We start from the raw sequence: 25,415 nt of genomic DNA, 5'->3' as shown, positions 1-25,415 counted from the left end.
CAACATGCTTAATTGCCTTTAAAATAAAGACTAAAAATAATAATATTTCTAAAAATATTAGAAGTCATGCATATAATGGATATAATTGTAACCAAGCTGTGACTGGCTCAATTGCAGTGATAAACACAGGTTTATCCTGTGGGAAAGCAAATATGTCCCTTTTGGAATTAGTATGCAGTGTCGGACTGATGCAAAAAGTTGATGTGGATGCTTTATTGAACAAGACTTAGTTTTAGTTTAGCTTTTAGGTTTCGCTTGAATTGGGAAGCGGTAAGTTTAAGGTAGGCCAGAATGAGTCTCCTTTAAAGTGAATTTGGACTCCTGTAGTTCGCTTTGCTGTGGTTTAGCAGGTTGAAATGTTCCAAATTCTTGTACAGGCAAGGCCTAGAAAAGTTGATTTATTTCCATTTCATTCTATGCTTTCTTTTGGTTAATGCATTCCAAGGCTAAAGGCAGAAGACGCTGATGATAAAGCAAGTAGCCATTCAGTACAAAGAAGAAAGCTTAAAATCCCTCTGTTGGAATCTTATCTACTTTTACAGCCTTGAAGTGCGTGGCACTATTATATTTTAGATCCTGGAACAGAAGCATTCATCTCATTAAAAGATACAAATTGCTCAAATCTTAAAGGTCCATTGAGGGAATCCAACTTGGGCAACCGACAGGATGCGACCTGTTGATGTACTTCCTGCAAAGTGAGGAAACACTTCGAGGAGCTTTAACTGCTGATAGGAGGAGAGATCTTTTTCTGTATGGCTACTTCTTAAAATCTATTTCTCTGCTGGCTGCCTTTCTCACTTCCCACAATTTGATTAAATTGTGGTGTTCAGTATACCTAGCTAAGATTGGCTGATTTTCTCACTTCCTTGAGCAGTTCCTTTGTCTGCTCACTGTTATTATATGAGCCAGTAACTTAGTATTTTGCTGCCATTGTGGCTGACACCGAAAGTAGTTGCTTCATTTTACTGCCCTGAAATAACTCTGTATACAGGGTAAATGCAGCTTTAGCTTCTAGTGGCTAGCACTTGTTTGCTAGGAAAAGTCTGCCATAGCCTATTTTATTACAAAGTACCTGTGCTTTGGGAGTACTAAAGCAGGGGCAGTAGGCAAAAAACCTCTTTTCCCATTGGTATCAAGCTCCTGTAAGAAGGAATAGGCAGTAAGAACACGTTACCCCACCTCTTCTTTTTCCTCCCTAGCTTTTGGAAAGGAACTAGATACTGTATATATTTCTACAGACATCCTCGGTAAGAACATGCAGCTTCTGCAACAAAACTGCCCCTTCTCACCTCTTCACACTGCACAGACTGAACCCTGAAGGTGTTAACAGTAGTCTTGGCATATTTTTTGGTATAGACAAAACCTTTTCAGCAGAAGGTTCTTTCACTTAAAATAGATGTCCCCTAATCCCTTTACTTTGACTTCTGAATGCTTGCATCTGGAACATGGAGTTCACCCAGGTGGAGGGCTGGTTTTCCCAGCTTGCTGCCCTGAGAGCTGAAAATATTTTTTGACCATGTGCTTTTGTTTGTTGCAAATAATTAATAGCACTGAATGGAAGAGGAAGGGGTTTTTAAAAAGCAGTATGGTAACCAACGTTAGGGTGATTGTCTTATTACATACAGGACAAACTCTGGGGAGCTGGGAGAGGGTGTTTGGGAGATGCTCCACTGATTGCCTCTCTTCTGTCTCTCTCTCCTAGGAAGATGTTATTAATACTCAGTGTGGCTATGATGCAAGGCAAAAACCAGTAAGCATTTTTTTTTAATGTGGTATCTTAAGGATCTGAATCCCTCTTGCAGGAGCAGGTTATTCTACTGATGGGACAGTTGAATGTAATTATCTCTGTTTTCTTCCCTCTTCTCCTTGGCAGGAAGTTGATCAGCAGATTGTTATCTACACTAAAGGCTGTGTCCCTCAGTTTGAGAAATGGTTGCAGGACAATCTTACCATAGTTGCCGGTATATTCATTGGGATAGCATTACTGCAGGTAAATATCACGTTCCCTGTAATGAGTTACACAGAAGAACAACAGATAAATAGAATATATGAGGGGGGAACTGTATATGAGAACTGGAAATATGGTGTCAGTTGCACTTAGAAATATAATGTCCGTAGGTTTTAGTAAGGGGAGCTAAATGCATGAGGCTTTCTTTGTGTTAAGGAGTATTTAATTTTTATCTGTAGGGATGCATTTTTTCCTTTTCAGCTGTCTGCAGGTCAAAACTAACACTGTGTTAGATAAAGATTAGGTAGAGATTTTTAAGCCTGTAGAGACCTGCTGTTTCTGATGGTGCTTAAAAGAGCAGCGAAAAGCCTTTGCAGTTGCTTTTGTGAAGCAAGTCTAGAACTGTTCGATTTCCCGGAACCTAGTGGCACGATAAAAATACTGGGGTTACAGGAGTTTTTTGATATTCTTCCTTCTTCCAACACTCTCTGTTAATTTGATTTCTAACTTTTTGTTGCTTGTTTTCGTATCAAAGTTCTGTATAACCTAAGGAGTTTGTCTGTGTGAAAAGAGTTGTCCGATGCTCCAAATGAATAAACTGTTGTCTCTTCCAGATATTTGGGATATGCTTAGCCCAGAATTTGGTTAGTGACATTGAGGCTGTCAGAGCCAGCTGGTAAAACTGCTGAAGTAACCACAACAAGACACTGGACAACCGAAACCCTCTGAAACCTCCAGTGTGTCGCTCCGACACCAAGCTGTATGGACATGGGTGACAGGGAAGCCTTCTCTCCCAAGTAGTCTCAAGTCTAAGTTCCTGATATTGCAGTGAACTCGTGTTTCTTTGGGGTGGGGGAGAGAAGAGTGGGCTATTTAAAATCTGCTGCTCACTGACAATTTTTTTCTTTTAAACCACCAGTTTGAAAGCTGTTGAGCCGTGAATCTCTACTGTATTCTTGATCCTGAGTAACAAGTGGACACTTTTTTTAAATTGGTGTATTCAGTGGGACAGAGTCGCATCGTTGTAGTCTGTGGATATGCTGTTTATTCTTCGTGTCATGAGCTCTTCGATAGCTGCCAAATATTCCTGAGATGGTCTCTCTCCTCACCACTCTGTAAAGGAACAATCTTCTTGTTTTCACAGCTAAACATAGCTACAGGCCTAAACCCATCAAGCGGGAAGCAACTTTCTATGCATCTATTGTACAGTAAAAGAAATTGTTTTTAAAACAAGGGAAAATTTTTTTTACGCGAGTTTCCAACCGTCTCCCTGTAGTACTTTGAGGTTGGAATCGGCAAGCTCACAGGGAGAATTGCCTAATTTTATCAACATCTTTCTTCCTTCTCCACCCTTGTATGAAGGGAAAGGAGTTTTATATTTGACAAACAAGGGTTGTAGAACCTTTGGTTGCTGCCATACCTTAGGACATTAGTCTCTTAAGGCAAGGATGGGATATAACTGTATAAATGTATGAAAGCAGTGTGGATGTTGGTTCCAAGTGAATAGTATTATTCAAAGAATGAATTATATATTAACTTAAAAAACAAAACGTATGTATCTGATATGGCTAAATCTTTTGTTTCTCTGGAATTTAGTGTAACCTAATGTATTTAGGGACCTCACTAATATTAGTGCTTTGATATACTTGTGCAAAACTTCTTTTAAGATAATTCCTTGGTCTGTTCCTAGCTGAGGCTTTGGTCTTTCTTTTCTTCTTTTTTCTTTAATTCTTTTTACTTGCATGAGCTGTGGAGTAAGAATCCGTGACACTCCAGTGCTTTAAATCTGTGCATATGTTTTAATACTGTCTAATCCAAACTTATTTATTGGTAAATGCATGTGATTATGGACAGATCATATCCCATCCCCTTGGAAGTTGGAGAGAACAGCTTTTGCCAGAGTAAGTGCTTACCTCCAGTGAACAAATCCTTGCTATGGAGATGTGTCTCCCTTTGTTGCTCTAAATGCAACAAAAAGCTTTCTTGAAGAAATGGAATATAAGTTTTAAAATAGAAGCGCGTATTAGCATCAGCCGAGACAGACTCTTTTGAATTGGACAAAAGAGAGTAGAATTTGGAATAAAGCACAAATAGTGGAAGAAGAATTAGATCAGACTCCATCCAGCTTAGAGTTTTTGACTTGTTCTTCTTCACTAATAATAGTGAACTTACAAACCTGACCATGGCTTGGGTAGTTTTATTGCACTTTGTATAAATTTAGCTTGTTGTATGACCATTCTCAGTATCTGCAGAACCAGTCCTGAAAGCTGTGAGCTCTCAGCTCCTGCTTTGGTCAGACAGTGGCAAAGGGTGTGTAGCACCTCTCTGTAAGAGCTTAGAATCTTTCTGAGATGAGTTTCCTAAACTGAAGTATGTGGAGTAGAAGAGAGGAATGCGTTGCTTTCAAAGCTTCCCTGTTCTGCGGGATGGATAGAAGGCTGGTCTGATGACCTAGTAAGGTCCATTCTGGTCCCAGGACTCTTAAATATGTAAGTATATGTACCCTTGCACATCTTGCCTTTCTGTGCTTTAGTTGGCTGTGGGTTTTTCCCCTCTGAAGGCTGGTGGTAGGCACACTGGTGCTCCACAGATGCCTCAGACAGTCCTGTTGTCCTCCTGTCTTTGAGCATTACCTCATCCTCTTCTGGTTAACTCCCACTGACTGGCTCTGAATCAGGCAGCCTCCATATCCTTTGGTATCTGCTGTTAAAGGCCAGCCATGACTCAGAGTAATTTTTTTTTTAAAGCCTTTGAAAGCAATTATAATTCACTGTCCTTAATAAAGTTGGTTCCACCTCACCACAGTGTTACGTTTTTCTTAGCCACTCCTCAACTTGAGGAGTTACTGGTGTTTGTTTCCCCCCAAAGGGACACACCGTTTTGCTTGATAGCAGCAGGACAGACAGATCATCAGCACCAGTGTTGCTGCACTGAGACAAAATGGTGCGGGGAGAAGTCAGGGAAGTGTGGTTGAGGAAGTAACCCCTCCACCCAAGAGCCTTGATTGTGACCCAGCCGCTTTGGTTTGGAAGAAAAGAAAAAAAGCCTACATTACAGAAACATTCCTTGTTGCCACTGATCTTGAATGCTGCTGTTGCTGCTGTGGGCTTCTGAAGACAACTTCATTCTTCTACTTGAATTTCTGCAGTTGTACTGTATTGGCCTTCTGTCTTGTCACGCTGTTCTTTGAGTTCCAGTCTGCTGGACGTGCTGTTGGCAGTGTCAGACTGATAGGAAGGTAAATGCTCTGAGGTGAGCAAATCTTGTTCTCACTACTTGCACGTGTACACACAAATGTGCAACACTTCTGCTGAGTCCCAGAATGACTGACTGTTCTTATAAAAACCACTAAATAACTTATTTTTCTAGAGCTTGTCTTTATTGCTGCAGATGCTGATCCTCCCCCCCTTCCCCGCTCCCAAGAGATGCTCTTACTGTCCTCAGTTTTGCAGTTGTTTGATGGATGCATACTGAATGTTCAGGATTAGCTGTCTATATTGCACATTTAAATCCCACATTTTTTGTCTACAGATCAGGTAAGATGTCCTAGAAATGCCCCATCAGCAGCTACTCAGCAGCTTAGGTGTCCAGTTTGGAAAGCTTGTGGGAGGCCTTGGAAATCAATCTATTATTGTCAGAGCCTGCCAAATGCAAGCAAGCTTGTGAAAACTTCAGGTGAGCTGCAACTGGAGCGCAACTGCTGGCTACGTGGGCTCATTTTCTAAAGCAATAAGATATGGTAGGCAGTATGACTTCTTGGCAATTTGTAGCCTGCCTGGTGTGGTGGTGGGGTAGGTGTGAGTTCAGAGGTCAGTCTAATTATCTTTAATGTGCAGTAGTTGTTCAGAAATTTGTCATCAGGCTTACGGCCCTTGTGGAGTGTGAAACAGCTTTGTTTGCTGGGCAATTCGTATGGGATGGTGGCGTTGCTAACGAGAGGTCTGGTAGCTTCAGCAGTAGCCCTGGCTTTAAAGCCATTTCCAAATTCCCCACTGAGCCCTGCCAAAGGGCATCACAATCCTTGCTCCTCTGCTATCTAAATACTCTCCATGTTCACAGGCCTTTCTGTTGTTTGATCTCTCTCTTTTTTTTTTCCTTTTAAATTAATAGCCTAATGGACAAATGTTTGATTTGTCTCTGTGTGTCTGTTTCAGTAGCAGTAGGATCTCTTTGCTTCCAAATCCATAATTTTGATTGTGCCCCTTAGAGTTTGAAGCTGTGGAGATGCTTGCTCAAGTGTACTCTGTCCTGAAAGCCGCCTTCTCTCCCCTTTGAGAGAGATGCTAATTGTAGTTCTGGTGTGTAAATAGTGTTTGAAATGTAAATAGTAGCATGCAGATTAAATGATTCTTGCACATGACTGCTTTTCACCCTGAAAGTGTTTATTATAGGTATGAAAGGTGTCCACCGTGAGAGTTTGCTGATGAAAACCGAGCGGTGGTCCAGGCTTTACCTCGCCCTGGAGGTGAGGCGGGAGTGCTTTAATCGCCTGCCCTCTAGTGTCTACCCAGCGGACGTGCAGCAGGCACCTGAGGGAGGTAGAACCCTGGCCAGCCATTCGGGCTCTGGTTCGTAGCAGGTCCTCCCTTGCCTTTTGCCTTTGCTACTTGGCATTAGAACAGCATTAGACTGTAAAATGGAGGGTCGGAGTCAGCACCCCCTACCAGTTATGGGAGGTTGCCATCGCTTGCGGCAGGACTAAACATGGTGCTATAAGAACTGTCCTGGATGTTAATCTGTGTTTTTACTACTTTAGAGATGCCCTTGGTAAAATTGATTCTGATTAACAATGTTGGTTACAAGAGAAACTCTCGTGTGAATTTTTGATTCCGTTTCCCTTTTTGCTGTGTGTGCCTTTTGGGTGCATTGAAATGACAGTCCTGCAAATACCTAGGTAGGAAAGACATTAGGTCTCAACAGGTGTCAAGCACCGCTGAAGGTTCCAGTTCCTCCCTCCCATTTTTGTTTTCTCTCTGAAGCTTTTTCAGATATCTGTAATTCGTCATGAAACTGTCTAAAGCAAACAAAATAAAACTGTCCTGTTGGATCCATTAGCTACCAAATTTTGGCACTTGAAGAAAAGAAAAAAAAAAAAATCTGCCTCCCTTGACATGCAGTATAAAAATAAGTGTTGTGGCTACTAGCGTGCACCAGGCAGCACCGCTAGCTGTCTTTTGTGTTTCGGCAATATAAACATGTTAATAAAAAGCTCCATCCATATGTGTGTTCATGTTCACGCTGTGTACGTAGTAGAGATGGACCTGATACTACCTTGAGCTCTGGGGAGATTGGGATTTGGGTTTTGTGCCTCAGACCCCCGTCTTTGCTACATATATTCCAGATTAGTTCCAACTGAATCTCTCTCTCTGGTTCATCCTGGGGTGTACGGCAAGGTGTCGACATTTACCCTTTGCGTATCATTCCTTTTTATACGAATGTATTCTCTTGTGTTCCTTTTTTTGTCAGTTGTAAAATTGATTGTAAAAGCCAACTACACTTACCGATTGAAAGTATTGCCATAACAGAACTGCATGCCCGGTAGAGTTTGACTTGAGCTTTAGTTTTCTGATTTCGGACTGGTTACCTTCAGTCTGGGAGAAAAGCGTAGATCAGGTGCATAATGTATTACTTGTCACCTCTAGCATTAGACCGTGGTATTGTATCACATGCTGATCTCAATGGATGTAACTGGAGTCTACTTAGGAAGTTAATGCAACTTCCTGGTAATTCATTTTAAGCTATTGAAAGTGGTCTTGATCATGCTACTTGTGTTCTTGGGTTTTTGTTTTTTAATAGAGGCATTTTTTAGGAATGTTTTAATACACTTATGATGGACAATACAATAGTTTTAATAGTTGTGCAGTATTCTGTATTTACTTGAAGTAAATCATTTTATATGCAATTTGTTAGATAACTACAATTTTATAAATAAAATTGCGTGAAATACGATGTTGTGAAAGCGTACTCTTGATGTAGCACTTAATGTTCACGGTACAAAGATTTGTTCATGCAAAATTTCTCCAGGGGAAGACCCCCTGCCTGCCCTCCCCCAAACTAACGGGGGAAATAAATCCCCAAGTCTCTTGTATATGACGTAGAATATTGTTTTCTAATTAAGTCACAAAACACATTATCACGCCGCCAGCGGCTGCCCTTAAATGAATAATAAGCTAATATGTGAAGAGCACATCCCCACATGAGGAGATCCCGTACCTACTGTCAACTGTTGTTGAAGTCTCTGGCTAATGAACATGCTTTGCTTCTTTCCGACAGGTCGTTGGTGCTCCTCAGGCTGCTGTGGCTGCTGGTTAGTACAACTGCCGGAGCTCTCCCCGTAATCGTTTTACTGACCCTGAAGTGTTCAGGAGTTGCTGCTCTGCAGGGAGCAGCACAAAGGGGATTTGTCGTGACTTAATTAAACTTTTGTAAAGGGAGGTGGGAGTTTCACTTTTCTCAGCGCAACGTGTCCTTAAACAGAAGTAGTGAGAGCTGGCTTATTTTATTGTGCAGGTGAAAATGGGTAATGATGTCTTGTGCTCATTTAGACAGAGGAGGAGGAAGCCCCGTTTTTTAGTATTTCAAAAACTGTAGAGCAAGTTAATCCAATTCAATATCTCAAACCTACAGTTTTGTCCACAAAACACCACCGTGACTGATTTAAAAGCATGTCTCTAAATCCAAATTGAAGTCCAATGCCTGTTGCGTGTTTCAGGCATATACATTTATCTGAACGTACGGAGATGATTTGGCAAAATAAGAATGCAAATGTGGAGGCCTTGTGTGGGGGGGGAAGGGCAAAAGTCAGCCAAAAAGAAGCAAAGTCGAGGGCACTACCTAAATCTTCGGAATATGCAATAGATGTGACGCACTGCGATAAGCCATTTTCATGACGGAGGGGGAGACTAGGAGTGGCTACCTGCGTCCTGTTTCTTGAAGTTGTGGCCCGTTACCATTTCTAGGACTTTTGAAACAAATGACCTTTTCTGGGACTCGTGGTCTCATTTGACCAATGGGTCCTCTGGATCCAAGGCCCATATCGTTGGGGTTTGTGCCTTGCCCCAAGTGAAACTTTTCCTTGTATTTCCGCACTGTGAAATGTAAAAACATACGTGTGCTTATCATCTTCCTGGCTGGTGTGATGCGAGGTCTTGCAAAAGTCATACAGATGCAGACAAATGTAACACACCAGGGAGGTACTGCCTGCCCTGCGTAGTGTGGCAGCAGTGATCGTTTTAGCTTGGTTTGCTGTGGCAGAAGACGAATGAAAAGGCCCGATGTCTGGCATCACCGTCATAAAAATAGTCTGAGCAGCAGATGCCGAGCTTTGCTTAGATGTAATCTACTAAGCATCTAATCAGAACTCTTGCCAGCAATTTCAGTTCAGTTGACTTCAGTCAAGTGAATAGTGAAATGCACGTGACGGTAATGTCCTTAGATCCCCTTTCTCTTATTAAAAGAGGCTCAGAGGCTAAATGATTTACCAGCTACGTAGAAATGACCTGCAGGCTGCAGCATGCCTCAGAACGGCGCAGCATTTGTGGATAGATGCAGTCGCTTCAATTACCTCCTGCTGCTGCGACACACACCCGTCTCTGCCCTTATGCAGACTTCCCTTCTGTGTATAGGCTTAGCACAGATTTTATCTAGAAGTGTAAGTCACTCGATATTCCATCCAGGGAAACCATCTGAAAGTAGAAGGATATCAGCGTTGGCCTTTGTGCTTGCTGTGACAGCGGTATCCCCAGTAAAAATGTGGTGATAGGGATATGGCTAATGCTTAACCCCCCGAGGTCCAGTTAGACAACCAGGTGAAAGGGAATTTTGTCGGTGTCACAACTTTGTTGGTTATGATCAGCTCGTGTGAGCACTTGCAGTTTGTACCGATGTCAAAGGAATAGTCTCCTTCTAGAACCAGGTAAGTCATTGATACCCGGTCTTTCAAATGTGTTTTGGGATCTATTTAAATCAGTGGAAATTATTTCCATGCCTGAGAACACTTGGGCTCGCGTGGGTCCACTATGAACTGTGATGGTAAACATGCTGGTTACGTTCAGCGGTGCAGAGGTTCCAACTTATTTGGAGCCTGATGGCACGGGGTCCTGGTCTGTTCACAGCTCTACACTCTGTCAGTGCCGTTATTGCACTCTTACTAGCAAATGTCTTTCAAATACATTTTTAAATAAGAGGCTGTTGTACAGTTTAGTATTGGAGGCTTTTTCTGTGTGTTCCTGGCACTGGATTAAATGGACGTGGAATCTCTGCTGTGTGAATTCTCCTGCAGCATCCGCTGGGTTTTGGTACAGTCTTGGAGCTTAAACTGACCATTTGAGGCAAGTTTCTTTTCATACCCAGCTTGTGTACATAATCCCTTTCCCATCATGACCGGCATCTTCCCCTCACGGTGTCTGCGGGATAGCCCGTGGTTTCATGGAGCTAGGAAGTGAATTTGGGAAGGTCAGGAGCAGTGTTTTTGCAACCAGGTGGCATGGGATCGCATGGGTGCTTGGCCTCTGGGTTTGCCTCTTCTGCTGATAAACAAGGAGCCTGAAACTCCTGAGGCTGGCACATCAGCGCTGGGAGTGCTGAATTCGCTTTAAAATGTTATAGGTCTTACGATCTTTGTGCACTGTGGGCTTGATCAAGCTAGACAATGGTATCGCACAGTCAAAAATAACATGCGCTGGCTTGCTGGAAACTGCTCTCCCAACTGCTCCCTGTTTTGCCAAAGAGTTGTCTGCTGGTTTGCTCGCTGGCATGTTAGAAACCTACAAAAGAGCAGCTGTGAGAGAAGATGCTTAAACTGGCAATTTCCCAACTCCTTTACCTAGGAAAGGAGAAAAAGGAAGACTTGCATGCAGCGTTGCTCACGTGATGGGGTTCTGTTGAAAAGTTGCTGCAAGATCCGCCTTTAAAAATCCATCTGCAAAAAAACCCCAACAAACAAAAACCCAGTCCCAAGCAAGCCTGAGAGCACTCATACCCACACAGCTTTATGGGATAAGGATTGTATAGTGTGTTCCTGTTAAAACGCGCGATTGTTAAACCACATAGTGCCTCTGTGTGAGTGTACGCACTGAAAGCGGTTGGAATTGTTTCCTTTGTATTTGCTCAACTGAAAGGCAGCGACTGCGTCGGGGCCGGAGCCAGGAAGGAAAGAAAAGGGCTCCTCACCAGCGCATGGTGGTGCAGTCGCGGCCTCTGCGTGTGAATACAAAAGAGGACAAAGCCCAGGATAAAGTGAGAGCACTGAAATTTTTATTCGTTACCTCTAGGTACCACGGGTTTGACATTAATAGGCAAGACCAGTGAATGAGCAGCAGTACATTGCGTTCAAACCTGAATCTCCGAAGCACCAAAAATGGAGCTAGATTTACTTCTTAATCCTATAGTCAGCACACTAGCCTGGACTTGCTGCATCTTGTATTGTCCCTAATTTAGTAGTACATTGTAACGCAGTTAGGGGGCGTGAGGAAAGACTCATTGTGTAGTACCACTTCTACGTCATCATAGGACTACAACATGCACATTCTACTATGTGGCCCAAGCAACAAGAATACAAGTAGAACAGTTACGGGTGGAGACAGGTTCATGTTAACACCACCTATGAATTTGTAGAAACCTTTTTGGACGGGTACCTACAGCAGTTCATCAATTTGTGTGGGAACATTACACGCATGCACGAGTGATACAGTGGAAAACATAGCAGGAGCGGCAGCAGGACGGAGGACAAAGGTGAAATCTGTGATGGGATGCATCGGAAACAAGACCTTCCTCAGCTTTCTACAGCAAGTCTCTGCTCTGTTAGCGAGGCCTGCTGGGCAACAGTTTTGTTCTCGTGGCTGCGGAGTTTTGATACGACTTCTAGAAACGCCATGCTGTGCACTTCCTTTTGAAGAGGTTCTGGAAAAAGAAACAGTAAAAGAAACGGTGCTTTGGAGGAGACGGCAAAAGAACAGAAAAGCTTGGCGAGCGTGAGAAACTTTTCTACTGAACCCCGTACACACATAAGCACACAAATGTGTGTGTCCACATAATCCTTTTATTTACTTTTTTTGAATTGCTTTTGAGGATGGAAAGAAAACTCTCCAGGGCCTGGGGCACGCACAGGCTCCACAGGTTTCAGGTAGAGATGAAGGATGAAGCTGCTGCATAGCAGTTAAGAAAATCCACCTGGATTGGCTTCCAAAACAGATGCTTAGGAAGTCTTTTTAGTGAAAATACTTTACTCATTTTAGTGAAAGTATTTTTCTGCCGTATTCCTTAAACGAGCCTGACCAAGTCAGCTTGCCTTGAAAGGTTCACTACATCGTCTGTCTGTATCAAATCAGCTCTGGTTGGTTGTGTGGAGGTGTGAAGTGGGTGAGATGGTTCTTTGATGGATGTGTCACCACCTGGTCGCTGTTAGCTGTCCATTTACAGTTCAGCTCAGAAGTCAATACAAATACAGCACATGGTGCGTGGCTCAGTGCGGTGCAGATGTAAACAGCACTTACGTTTTACTCAGAACTGTGAGATGCTGTTTTACTATTCTGACCCTGGATGGCAGTGTCCTTCGTATTAATAAGGAAAGGTTGGGAACAACCCATAAAATTGAGCAACTGTTTTTTAAATTTGATGAGTTTTCTCAAAGCCCTGTACTCTAGACATCTCGCAGCTGAGATCCAAAGCAGTTGGTTTTGTTTCATGCCCTGTTCAGGCCACTCTAGTGAACTCCTACTTGGCAACAAACACCTACATACATGTTTTTTGCTTCCCAGGTGCTGCTGGGGGCCTAATCCCTGAGCTTCCCCAGAGAAATCCCGGCCATCTGTTTCAGATTAGCTAGCTATGCTGTATGCTGTGCACATTTACTTTTTTTTTTTTTATTCGTTTTTTTTTTTAATAGCAAACTTTGGCATTTGTTTCCCTTCCTACCTACTCTCTTGTTCACATGTTCTCAGTTTTCTTGCAGTTTAACCCCTACTGTGTAAGGGCTGGGAACTCTCGCACTGCTGTGCACCTGGGAACCTGCATATACAGAGTGGCATCAGTGAAGCTGTTGGGGTGGCTGTGCTGCGTAAGCACTTCCTGCTCTCTTTCTCCTTCTGAGACATCATCATCATGTTTAAGCAGGTGTTACTGAACTGAATTTCAGGAATTTACTGCGCTTTACAGTGGCTGACTCCTTCTGCTTAACGTCCAGATTCCTGTGAGCCTGGAGACCCTCACACACAGACATGACTGTGCTAGCTATGAATGCTCTGCTTTTGCTAATTTTTTTTGTTAGTGTTTCCATTTTCCATTGTCCTCATTTTTCCCCTCTTTCCATCCATTCACTCAGTTGCAAGGGCAACTTTCCAGATGGCAAAAATCACATGTATCTCTCTTTACTGCTTAACACACAGCTGTTGGCAATATCGGGTTAAATGGGATGGCAGATACCCTGTAACAAAGGATAGTACCAACAGCAGTCACTGGAAAATTAAACTTACCAATAATTAAACAAGTGCAACCACTTCTAGTCTTTATGGAACTGTACTGGGGTCACTTCCTTTAAAATGGCTACGCAGCTCGGTTTACAGTAGAATATGGAAACACGTGAATACAAATGCTCACTGTGTAGAAACAGTGGTGAAAGTAAGTTAAAGGCAACAGAGCTGGGAGAGAGAGGTATTTTAGTATTTTCTTGTGTAAAGAGCAGACTTGGCTCTTTGATCCCCCCTCCTTGGTTAAAATAGTTTAAAAAAAAAGTTAATGCCAGGGTTGCTCAGTTGTTACTCTCACGTACTCACTAATTTTACCCAGGAAGCAGGGCTGAACACTGGGTCAACCAAGTGCTGGGCCTTAACTTTACAGCTGCGTATTGCAATAATGTGCTGTCTGTTCCTGTGAGCCTGGGAGCAGGCTAGGAGGCCTCACGTCTAGGCAAAGCTTACAGTGTGGTGGCAGACTGAACTCTGGCAGTTGGATAAGTGTGGTTTTTTTTTTTTTTTTTTAAAAAAAAAAGGTCCTAAGACAAGACTGCTTCTTACTCTGGTGGAATAGAGACGGGTATTTGACTTTAAATAACTCTGTCAATCTTGCAGGTGACAAGACTCAGGGAAGGGAAAATGCACGTGTCAGGCAGAATTTCTGAGGATGATTATTTTTGTTGGAAGCAGTGGGAATACACACAAGAACATCACAGTGAGGCTGAGGGGGAACCTCTGCAGAAAGGCTTCTGCTCTAAAACGGATGGATAATCCCAAGCACAAAATGGCTCAAGAAGGTTGTGAGTAACAACTAAATTACGTGTCTTAACATTAAAGTGAATGCTTACTGGGAGCTGAGGCTTGTTAGCAAATTTTGAGCACAATCTTTGTACATTGAGATGTATATACTGCTCTAAAACCAAGTATTTGTTCCTTTAAGATGGCAGTAATACAGCATTTACTTGCATGGATGTACAGGTCACCAGAGTTACACTTATAGTAGGCATGGTGCACTCTGTTTAAGGAAAAAAAAAAAAAGCAGCTTTGTTTAGAGAGACAGCACACACTTGGCTATGATACTTTTAATCAGTTGAATTGCTGTAAACTCATCTCTGGAGAACCTTCAAATGTTTCACACTTGGCAAGTGGTGTGCAGACAGGCTCTGAGTTTCCACCTTTCTGTACTTAATCCAGTTCTTTGTCATCTCAGTTGTCTGTAGGTTTCAGAAACCTTTATGGAATGAAATTTGCTCTCCTTCCAGAGAGTAAATACTTCTTAAAGAACTGAATGAAAGAAACGTAGCCACTTCTCGAAACCTCAGCTGGAAATCCAATTTCCCCATGATACCTTCCTCTTTTTTGTTTGTTTTGTTTGCCCACACACAGGTGGGAAGTTGCAGTATCCAACCATAGCCTGCTACACTATGCTCAAAACAGTCTGACCTTTAGCAGCAGGTTAGCTCAGAAAGATTAGACTTTACAGTGTCCAGCACTGACATGTGTTCGAGCGTGTCCTCCTCATCTTTCAAAGCAACCATGAACAGCTGTGCCTGGTGGGCTGACCATGTGAGGGCTGCTGAGGGAAGGACTCTTCCTAGCGAGGTAAGTGTGAGGATCCCCCCTAAAGCAGGATTATAGCCTACGTGCTGTACTAAGTACTCATTTGTGTGCACGTGTGTCCTTGCAAATATTACCTGTATATTTGTTTCCTACCATTCTTGTAGGAATTTAAAACTACAAGTGAGGAGGCTCCTTGCAAAATTCCACCGAATTGTACTTGACTAGGTTGACCAATAAAAAAAAGCCATCACACATCAATTATGGGGAACTTGCAGCTAAAGGTGAAAATAAAGTTCTTGTTACCTGCATATTTGCAAAGAGAGCCTGATACTGTACAGTTTTACATGCTTTTCATTTCTCTCCTGTCAGTTGAAGTTTGAGCTAGCTGCATTCTGCAGAAGCCAGAGTCCAATTTCTGCAGTTGATATCCAAAACTGAGTTAACAGCTGCTTTCTTGACAGGAGAAATAAACACTACAAATAAAGCGTCACAGCAAATTGAACCCTTCTGCGTACATTCATTGTGAACAGAGAACCAGTCTCAGAGTGCGTTCTATGTTCAGGCTAAAAGGGAGAACTAAGTTTAAACACATAAATCTCCTAGGAAAGCAGCCCCTCCTGAATACTCACCAGATCCTATAAGGGCACAGATCAGCACCATGGAGTTGTATTTTATTTCTGGAGCACTCCTGTCATCTGAGAGCAGTCTGTGTAGAATCTGAACAAGCTGAGCATTTTCAAGATCCTTTTCAGCAGTGACTGAAATACAAGTGAAAATTTGTAAATCTGGAAGTGCCGCTTGCTTTGATGCTTCTGCGTGTTAGCTGTTTATTGAAACATGGATCTCTCACCGTAGTAAAAGTGGTGCTGTGGTACATAACTCATTGGCATAAAGCTGAAGCATGTATTAGATGGTATGATGGTAGGAATCAAGCTTTTGCCATAAAAATGTAAAATAGCCTAACTGCTTGAAAGGACAATCACAGTTTAATGATAAAATCCAAACTTAAACGTGCTGATGGAAAAGCCACCAGGGTTTCTAGCGATTTAGGCCAACACCTGCAGTATTTCAGCTTTCAAGACTTCCAGTGCCTGAATTTCCTTTTGGAAATTTTGTCTGAGTAAATACAGGTGGTGTAACTCTTGATTCCATGGCAGAGGGAACTCAGGGTCCATGGTAAAGGCTGTGAAAAACTTTTCAAGATCAGAACGTGAGTTATTTCCTCTGTAGTTTTCTAAGAACCATTATATACTGAATTCAGGCTTGAAACCTTTAAATGTCTGAAGACAAGACAAAGAAGGGTTAGACAATTCATGTGAATAGGGACATTTTTCCTTTTTAATTAAAAGAATTCCCTGATGCATTGGCAGCAATTTGGAAGTTGAACGTAGCATTCCTCTAGTACACAATGGCAAGAGATGAAATCAAGAGCAAAAACATGTAATGTTGCTTGTTCAGTTCGTTACCTTAGTTAATAAGCAAGCAAATAGGATAAACGAAACCTCTGTTGGGCATTTACCTTTTTGTTTGGTAAGCTGAGGTACTACAAAGGCAGGTCAAGACACGTAATCATCTCTGCCTTCATATGGCAACTCTTGCACCTATTTCTGTGGAACTTAATAATAATAAAGACATTTTTGGGGCATCATCCGCCTCTGTGTGTATTCTCTAGCTCTCACTAATTAGGGAAGTGAAAACTTTACTTTGATAAGCCCTCTCAAAAGGGGATTAACCATTCCAGTGTAGGAATGTAGTCAGGTCATACAGTCTCCACTCTAAAGTACCATTTTCTTAACTGCTAGCCTTTCGCGTTTTTCCCAAAATCTGAAAGTTTTATGTTTGAGGGCCTTTCTAGATCACACGATCACCTACCAGAATGACGGAGCAGACACTGTATTACCAGCAAACTCGTTTGCCTGCCTATGTCTGCACGAACTGTCATGTATTTCCGTGCTACTGAAAGGCAGGTGGAAGGAGGAGGCTTTTCTACATCGCAAAAGAAACTCGCACAACTCTGCCTCTACAACTTCTCTTGGGCACAGACTGGAAAGAAAACAGGTAGAGTTAACCGCTGGGATACTCACCTAACTCTAAAGCCGCTATTAATGCCAGCGCAACGAGAGCTTCGTTTTGCATTATTACGTGTTCACTGGTTGCCATGGTTACTAAATGCTTGATGCCACCACTCTGTACGATGGTCCTAATTACATCCTAAAATAAATAACATAGAAATGAAAAAATTCTGCGTTGCATACAAACTGTATTAAATAACGAAACTGTCACGGATGCTATGTTATCTTTGGGTCAGGATACTCGTTGGCTTTATGCACATATAATCACTTTATACATAAATGTACATACATGTGGGCCTCTGAATTATCTGCTATTACTCCACAATTATAAGATACAACCTGTTAAACCAAGCCAGTTAACCACATGATGAAGTTAAGACACACATAACTAACTCTTTTCCAGGTTATACTGTGTAACTCAAGTTCTCATGATGTGCCATCAGTCGCCTAACAATGAGTCCGCCCTGTTATGTTTGAACTCAGCTGGTCTTCAAAGATGATTAGTTTTCCCTTCTTTACGTTGTGATGTTCTGAGCAGCTTATCAAAAGCACCCAACAAACCATATATTTGGGATAAGGAGACACAAGAATATAGTTTTAATAAAGTTATCAAATCCTTCATCTCTCTCCGTGAATTTTCAAAGTTTCTTCAAAATGTTCAGAGAGGTGAGATCACAAATATTACACCTTACTATGTAACAGAAATGGTGTACTTGAAATGAAAATGCTGAGTGGGTTAAATGGCTTTAAAGCAGTTCAAAAATACGCAACTGGGATTCTGTTTTCAACTCCAAAATTTGATCCAACTTATATGTGTAACAAAGGATGAATAAAGACTTCTGGTGTCTGCAGGTCTTTGATGACTTGTTAATTATCATTAAAAAAGTGAGTTTGCACCTAATGTTTTCACCATTACAAGTCCCAAAAATACTTGCAAAATGTTTGCCTGAAAATCGGGTAACGTGGCATGCTGAAGGGAAACTGTTCAAGGAAATGTGGTTTGCTTTTTATTATTTTTTTATTTGTTCCGTGGGTGCACAAAGTTTTGAAATAGTCGTTATTTCTTGAAATAAGAATCTGATTTAAATTTTTAATCAATGTGTTGAATTTCCATTTAAAGCACACATCCCTTTCTAACTCCAGCCACAAGCCAAAACTCATTAACTGATGCATGTGTTTAGAATGACTTAGGTTCCAGTGCTTGCACGGGCTATGCAGTGACATTCTTTATGCAAGGAAACAGACCCAGTATGATCACAATCCTTGAAAACTGAAATATTGTTAGATAATCATACTGAAGATGCCAGTGGCACAGTAGCTTAACGACCCAAGAATTTCACATTTAAAACCTATTTTTTCTGAATGACATAATGCATTCAAGCATGTAAGTATTTTTATATTTTTCCTTACTTGCAATGATGTGTTTTATTACGCATCTACGTGATTTTTCTGGTGAAACTCCAAAGTAGTTCGGGGACTTCATGGAATAATCTGGGAACTGTTAATTTCTATTTGAATTGGTGTGGAACTTTGGCTATATAAGCCTTGGGAATCAATCGGCACCCTTGACATCAAAATTTTTTATTTTGTAGGTGTACATCACCCTCTAAAAGGCAGTACCAAACAAACAGAAGAGATGACAGCAGTCGGGTTTGGTGCTAGTGTGGCTTAAATCATAAGCACCTACTCGATTTTTTTAGAATGAGATGTAAGTTTGCTAAACTACTATCACCTTTGTAAATATTACCCCAAATCTTTCAAAATTAAAAACCAAATTCAAATCTAATGTGCTGTAAAGAACCATACAGTTGTACTCATACTCAAAACCTAGAGGGCAGTAAAAGCATTAAAAAACCCCACCCTCTCCGCTCCGTTTTTCTTTCCAGTCAAGTTTCCTCTACGAGTACATAAACCACACAAAAGTTCATCTGTGGTAAGTCTGTTAACTTCTATATTAATATCTATTTGATGCCATCAAAAATGTCTCTGTATTTAGGATTGAATTCTTTTTTCCTGTAGAGAGTATTGATAAAAACTCACATCTGTGGTGGCGTATGCCATCTACGCGTGCATCTTGTGGACTGTGTGGGGAGGGTGACAAAAAATGAGAACTCGGAAAAAATGAAACCTGATCAGTTTTAGAGGCTGAAAATAAAATGGAGAATGGGCATGAGAAAGAGACAGTAACATTAGAAATCAGCAAAGATTTAAATGTCCATAAGTCCTGTTGATTTGTTTTTGGAGAGGCTCAGTATAGATCAGGTCCACAATACGTTTTTGACTTTGCAAATGCCATGCGTGAATGAAGAGGTCACCGCTGAAGTCTGAGTTGTCCACATCACACTTGCTATTTAAGCTCAGTCATGCAGCCTGTGTTCATATCGGCGAACACACTAAATGAAGTCTGAGCCTGAAACAGCTTGTTTCTAGAGGAGATGCTTTTGTCCCTTCTAAGGCTACGTTTTGCCTAATACTCTCCTGAGCAAGGACTGTGGACTTGGACTGCTTATGTAAAGGTATTTGGTCGATGCGAAGGCGATGGGAGGGACAGAACTCATCTGTCCGTCCCACAGTTTCTCTGAATGTCATACTTTTTGCCATGTACAAGCAAGCTTCTGTTACAATTTGGAATAAATGATCATTTCTAATGATCTGTTAGAATCTTAAAAACTCTGAAATATGCTGTATGAAGAGTAGGGGGACAGACTATTTCTGGATCTCGATTTTATATAAACAGCAAGATCGCAACAATTGAGCGCAATGATTCTTCAAATATAGCATCATTAAAACGTAGAAAATATGGCACGCTGAACTTCTACAGGATACAACACAAATAAAAACAAGTCAAGACTTCGCCACGTGAGTCCTAACAGCGTTCCTTCAACTGGCCTGCCACTCTGAAATTGTTTTCCTTTGTTTCAATTTCTTTTCAACTACGTAGTTCCAGTGAGCATTTAAACCTGTTGCTTGTGTCTGACTGGCAGGACCCAGAGGCAGAGGAGATGTAGCACATGAATTAACCAACGTGGCTCTCTAGAAGGATTACACTGCTGGAGGCCTCGGCTACCAGCACCCAGTGCAGAGGTAACTCTTAGTTCTTATAAGCTGACCTTTTCCACCACTAACTTACTTTTGATTTGCTGTGTCGTATAAGTGCAGAAAGTAGTCTGTTGGACTCTCCCATCACACCCGCGTGATCCTTGGCTTCACACCACTCCACCAATCGTTCCACCAGTTTTACGTTTTTGCCCAGCTGTTCAGCTGCTTCTGCTACGTGATGCCGGAGCCAACAACACAACAAAAAAGTTGTCACTTTTTTTAAGCAAGCGCTAGAAAAATAAGCTGAAAGTTACTAACTAGAAGGAGCTTGTTGAGTGGAACTTTGCTAGCTTGCACTAACAGTGGGAAAAGTCTAGGCTGCATGGAAGCAAGTAAAGCCAGTCAAAATACAGAAAAACGTTCACAAGTTGTTTTCAAAAACTAGATTATCAGCCCAGTTAATGAGGCTTGTGCATTGATGAACTGTAGGGAGAATACAGGTGATGTCACACTCCCAGGTGAGCTAGCTCAAAAATTTAAAACCAGCAGGGACCGCTGCCAGAAGGGGCGCACTGTGGTCAGTTAGATTAGGTTTTATAGACTATAAGTCACATAAGTTTCTTCAATGAATTTCTATTTCATATCTAATAGCTTTGCTAGAGCTAGAATGGATCTTTTGAAAAAATCTGCAGGACTGAGTCCAAAATAAATACTTGGCTAATTTATCTCATCAACGCTTTTGTTTTTTAGCAGACTTCTGATTTTACAGATCCTCATCCTGGAACAAGCTGTTAAACTAAAAAGTGCTTGTTCACTTTGAAATTGCAGTTTATCAATTAACAAGCGCATTAGTCTGTTCCAAGGAGCTAGGTACAGCCAGGAAATGCAGTAAGTGAACAGCAAAACAGGAGCGCTAGCTTAAAACACTCACGCCTCAATACATACTCGTAATGTGACAGTGTAGGAGAGTTCTGAAGTACAAAAGTAAATAAGCATTTGACACCTATTCTGAGGGTCCCTGGTAGTCAGTTTAGGAATTCTGAAAAAAAATCAACCCACGTTATTCTCCCTCTGCATATGTATTAGATCTATTCCAAGACTTCAGGAATAAAATTTTAAAAACCCCTCTGCTTCCCTCTTGTAAGAATCTTGGCAGCGTATCACAGACTGAACCAAAGAGAATCACTTAACATAGAGAACAGTTTATTTTTACCTTGTGCATCTATTAACATTCTTAACGTTCCCAGCAGCTTGAATTGAACAGGGGGCATCTCCGATCTGAGAAATTTCAATACGGCTTCTGCAACACCAGCTGATAGCATCTTAGCCTTATTTACAACTGCATGAATAAAGAACAGGAATGATCTTGAGAACATTTCTGGAAGATGCAGTTTATTTCTAAGACGGTCTCGAAGCAAATTTTCAGATGCAGTTTGAAAAATAGCTTGTGAACACAGACTTCAGGAACATGAGTGTGCGCTGACAATACTGCACTGTGGAAAAATGTCACGGTTGCTAAGACACAGGTGTGAAATTAAGTACTTTTTCCTAGCACGCACATCTAATTTCCAGTGTTCAGCCTGAACACAGACTGAAGGCTAGACTTTTCCCCCTTAGTCTAGGGAAGGCATCTTCCACAAAATGCATGAAGCAAAGCCCAGGCTAGTACACGCACCCAAAATATGAGGAAACTTCTCTGATTGTGTGGTCTGACATGGCTGGAGCCTGCGGTCCTTGTATTGCCCCTCCCAACTCTCTTTCGTCCCCTCCACTAGTCTAAGGTCTCACTTTCATGGAGCTTTCTGAAATATATGTAAGGTGCAAACTCGGTCCAATATTGTACTCAGAAAAAAGTACTTATTTCATATTCAAAGTAGTGTTTAACAAGCAGTTCATCACTGAGGCCAGTTACTACTTGCTCATTTTTCTATGACAATATACATTAAATCTTATGTAGGTCTCTGGCAGACATCCTTGAGCATAGGCTACAGGGAAGCTTGCTGACTGATGGACATTAATAGAATTACTCACCTGAGAAAGGTAAGTAAATGGCGTACCACTAAAGCTGCACGGGTTTAGTTAGGTATGCATGATCATTTTTAGAAAGTTATCGTTTGTCACAACTGAAAATAGTAAAAGAAGGTTAAATGGATGAAAGGCATTTTTGGCTTGGTACGAGAAAGCATACACAAGTATTACAGACTTGCTTTGGTTTTATGTGCATGTGCTCGGCCTTTCATGCTTGGGTAATCAAAACTCATGCAAATTAAGTTATTAAAAATGACAAAATTAGCATTCAGTTCATTGCCTACAAACGGTAACTAATTGCAATAGGCTGGCTATTCTAACAGTCTACCTCCAGCTCTAATCTGTGAATTGTCAAAGCCTGAGGAAGTTACGGTTAGCTGCAGTGCTTCAACGAAGCGGGCACTGCTCTCCTGTGGGGACCCTCAGCTGGGAGAGAGATCCCAAATGAAACAAACAAACAAACAAAAAAGCAGTGCTCTGGACAGAAAGGATTGAGAAATCATATCCGAGGCCTCCTCAGCTCCCCGCCTATTACAAAGCTGCCCTTTCCTTGGTGGGGAACGATACTGAGGGATCGAAGTGGTGGTCAATGGGCCTGTGATGTATTTAAAACTGCTGGTCACGACTGCTGTGCAAAAGACAGAAAAGCGATGATGGGCCTGAATGACAAGCAGCAGTCTGACCTGCCGCTAGGACTTTCAGTCAGTTCTCACACCCTCATCCCCTGGGGGGGTGCAGTGGGAGAACAGAATTTCACCTTGGGGTAATTAGCAATGCAAAGTGAGGCTTACCAGGAATAGCCAGGTTTCTGAGAGCACTCAGTGCAGCGTGCTGCACAGTTACATTTCCATCCTCCACATGTCTGTCTAGCAGATCCATCAGCTTTTGAACTATGCCATTATCCACCATATGGATGCAGTTTCCGTCTGTGCGAGATAAGTCACTTGTGAATGGAAGATTATTACTAAGATTTTTACAAGAGCTTTTTAAGAATAGAAGGGTTATTTCCTTGCTCCTTTCTAGCTTTTATTGTTGAGAATTTGACCACCATCATCAATGGGAGTTGCAGTGCTCATGACAAATTTAGAAGAATGATATATGAAACGCTGAAGAAGGCAGAAATCCCCTATACCTCTCTATAAATGTGAAACAGTATTTTTAAAGTAGGTTTAATGCTTTTCAGGATTGTAAAGTATAAAACTACAGATGTTGCTGTATAGCTCAGTACCAGCTTTACCGCGACACGCAGTTTTTGTTTGTAGCTGTACAGACACAGCATGATAGAAAGGCACAGCTAAATTACATAAGCTATTATGGCATATTCTTACCATTTCTGGCAAAATTTGCAATAGCCAACGCTCCTGCAAGCTGTAGCTGATGGCTATTGGAAGGAATCCATGAAAGTACTCTTTGGAACACACTGCCTTTTCCTCCTTCAAATAACTTTTGCATGGATTCATCTGGGGTAAAAAGCATAGACAGTCAGCAAGCCAAAGAAGTGTTTGTTAGGGAAAATTCTTCTCTTTATATCTGTGAAGCGCTGCTGGCTTCACTACAATTAATCCAGTCCTGCAATGGGATGAGAGACAAAATCTGACCCATTAAATGTTAACTGGCAGGTAGCAGGTCCTCTAGGTTATTTAGGAATTTAATAAATAGTAAAATTCAGCAGCCAAATGGCATTACAGGTATCTGCTGTTGCTTTGCAGAAGGTAGTGACACACTGTACTTACCTCCGAGCAATAATAAAACCATAAGATCAGAAGCTGTTTTAAGCTCTGCAATATCATCCTCTTTGTCACTGTCCACAGTCTTCTGGACGATCTCAAGTAAGCACTCCACCAAGCCCGCTTCAACCAGCTGCAGTTTAATGACATCTGAAGAATAGCACGGATAATAGGAATCAGAATCATGATTTTAAATACATCTATTGTACATACACGCAGGACAGACTGTGAAAAGAAGTAGTGATGTCAATGGTTTCACTGACAGCTTGTGTAGATAAAACCGCAATTTTTTTATTTTAAGTTCTCAGGGCCAACTTCTGTTATTATTCATCTACCGGGCCCCCGGCTCTGGACTGCATTTAGAGCACAACTATACGCTGAAACTGTATGGAGCTGCTTCTCAAAAATGAGGATATTTCTCTACAGCCAACTTCTGGCATCTCAGTCATCATGCAGCAGGCTCGTAAGGACTGCACTGTGTTTGGGCTTTCCGTAGACTTTCGACTGTGCTGCAGAACAAACTTAGGGTTTCTTCTTCTGTTTCATGTGCAGAAGAGCTACTGACTTCACTGAAACATGCAAGTATAAAATACAGAACTTTCTGATGAAATCTCAGAGCAAGTAATCACCCATTTCTTCTAGCTGAGCCAAGATTTCTGCCATTCGTTGAAAGGGCTGCAGGAGGAGTACAGTAAGGCCAAATCCAAAAGGCTGGGGTGGGAGACAAATTTGTTGTGACTGAAGAAAAACTGGAAACTGATGAGGCAAACTAATTTCTTAGCTGTTATTGGCAACAAGGCTCAACAGAGAAGGTGATAAACACATTTTTCAGGTGGTGAAATAGGACTTGCGAGCAACATTTTTTCTGTTGTATCTACAACACAATCTTTAACAGATTTTTCCCTATGAACTTGGAGCTGAGGATCTCCTTTACATGCCGAAACTCCCTTTCTGTTAAGCGGGAATGGCTGGTCACCTGATGCTGTGTTACGTCTTTTTGTTACGTGAAAGCGATTCTGGTAGTTTTTGCATGCTGATTTTAGAAAGCACAGTCACAAACCTCTGCAGAAATGTGCAAACAAATGGACTTCTCTTAGCTTTCTGCATGAAATGGTGTTTTAACAATAAGGAGTTTAACTCAAGTTAAAATATTTTTAAAGGCCAAAGCTATGGAAATATTTTTTTCATATAGTTTACAAGTGACAGCTGGGTGAGGAGAGGTGTTCTACCACTGGTGAAGGATGCGACTGACTCCGTTTCCTGTTGTCACTAGGCTTTTTGCCTGAGTGAAATTCATTGTTCCTCTAAGAGCGGCTGCCCTTCTCATGAACTTTGTTAGGGAATGCAAAATATCCAGTTGGGATTTTTTTAAATAGGTACTTTTACACTGAGGTACTTAAAAAAAAAACAAACCAGAGTTCCCTTAGTTACAGAATACCAGGTTGCAGGTGTGCTGCGACTTGAAATATAAATTGCTACACCAGTGTCCTTAACAATAAAACAAAACACCCCCCCCAACCCCCCAACCCCCAAAATCCAGACTCTGCAAATGCTTCATTTAGGTGTTTTCGCCTGCTGACCTACTGCTGAT

At 41.7% G+C, this 25,415-nt stretch overlaps 2 protein-coding genes across 2 annotated transcripts in view; one reads left to right on the top strand and one right to left on the bottom strand.

Annotated features, from left to right (window-relative positions):
• Window positions 1–7,894, top strand: part of TSPAN5 (tetraspanin 5) — a 43,746-nt gene extending 35,852 nt beyond the window's left edge. Inside the window, exons 7-9 of the mRNA XM_009327070.1 lie at window positions 1,703–1,750; window positions 1,874–1,990; window positions 2,563–7,894. Coding sequence (XP_009325345.1) covers window positions 1,703–1,750; window positions 1,874–1,990; window positions 2,563–2,628 — 231 coding nt within the window. The 3' untranslated portion in view covers window positions 2,629–7,894. The remainder of the gene's footprint in view (window positions 1–1,702; window positions 1,751–1,873; window positions 1,991–2,562) is intronic.
• A 3,287-nt stretch (window positions 7,895–11,181) lies between these two features.
• The window catches only part of RAP1GDS1 (RAP1, GTP-GDP dissociation stimulator 1), a 135,081-nt gene continuing 120,847 nt past the window's right edge, over window positions 11,182–25,415 (bottom strand). The window contains exons 10-17 of the mRNA XM_009327069.1: window positions 23,831–23,974; window positions 23,426–23,557; window positions 22,889–23,023; window positions 21,283–21,408; window positions 20,161–20,300; window positions 17,043–17,169; window positions 15,588–15,716; window positions 11,182–11,848 (exon numbers count right to left, since the gene is read on the bottom strand). Coding sequence (XP_009325344.1) covers window positions 11,721–11,848; window positions 15,588–15,716; window positions 17,043–17,169; window positions 20,161–20,300; window positions 21,283–21,408; window positions 22,889–23,023; window positions 23,426–23,557; window positions 23,831–23,974 — 1,061 coding nt within the window. The 3' untranslated portion in view covers window positions 11,182–11,720. The remainder of the gene's footprint in view (window positions 11,849–15,587; window positions 15,717–17,042; window positions 17,170–20,160; window positions 20,301–21,282; window positions 21,409–22,888; window positions 23,024–23,425; window positions 23,558–23,830; window positions 23,975–25,415) is intronic.

The sequence above is a fragment of the Pygoscelis adeliae genome, unplaced genomic scaffold (genome assembly GCF_000699105.1).
Source record: "Pygoscelis adeliae isolate BGI_AS28 unplaced genomic scaffold, ASM69910v1 Scaffold87, whole genome shotgun sequence".
NCBI lineage: Eukaryota > Metazoa > Chordata > Aves > Sphenisciformes > Spheniscidae > Pygoscelis > Pygoscelis adeliae.
The sequence above is the reverse complement of the archived record's forward strand: the minus strand, read 5'-3'. Positions and strand labels throughout refer to the sequence as shown.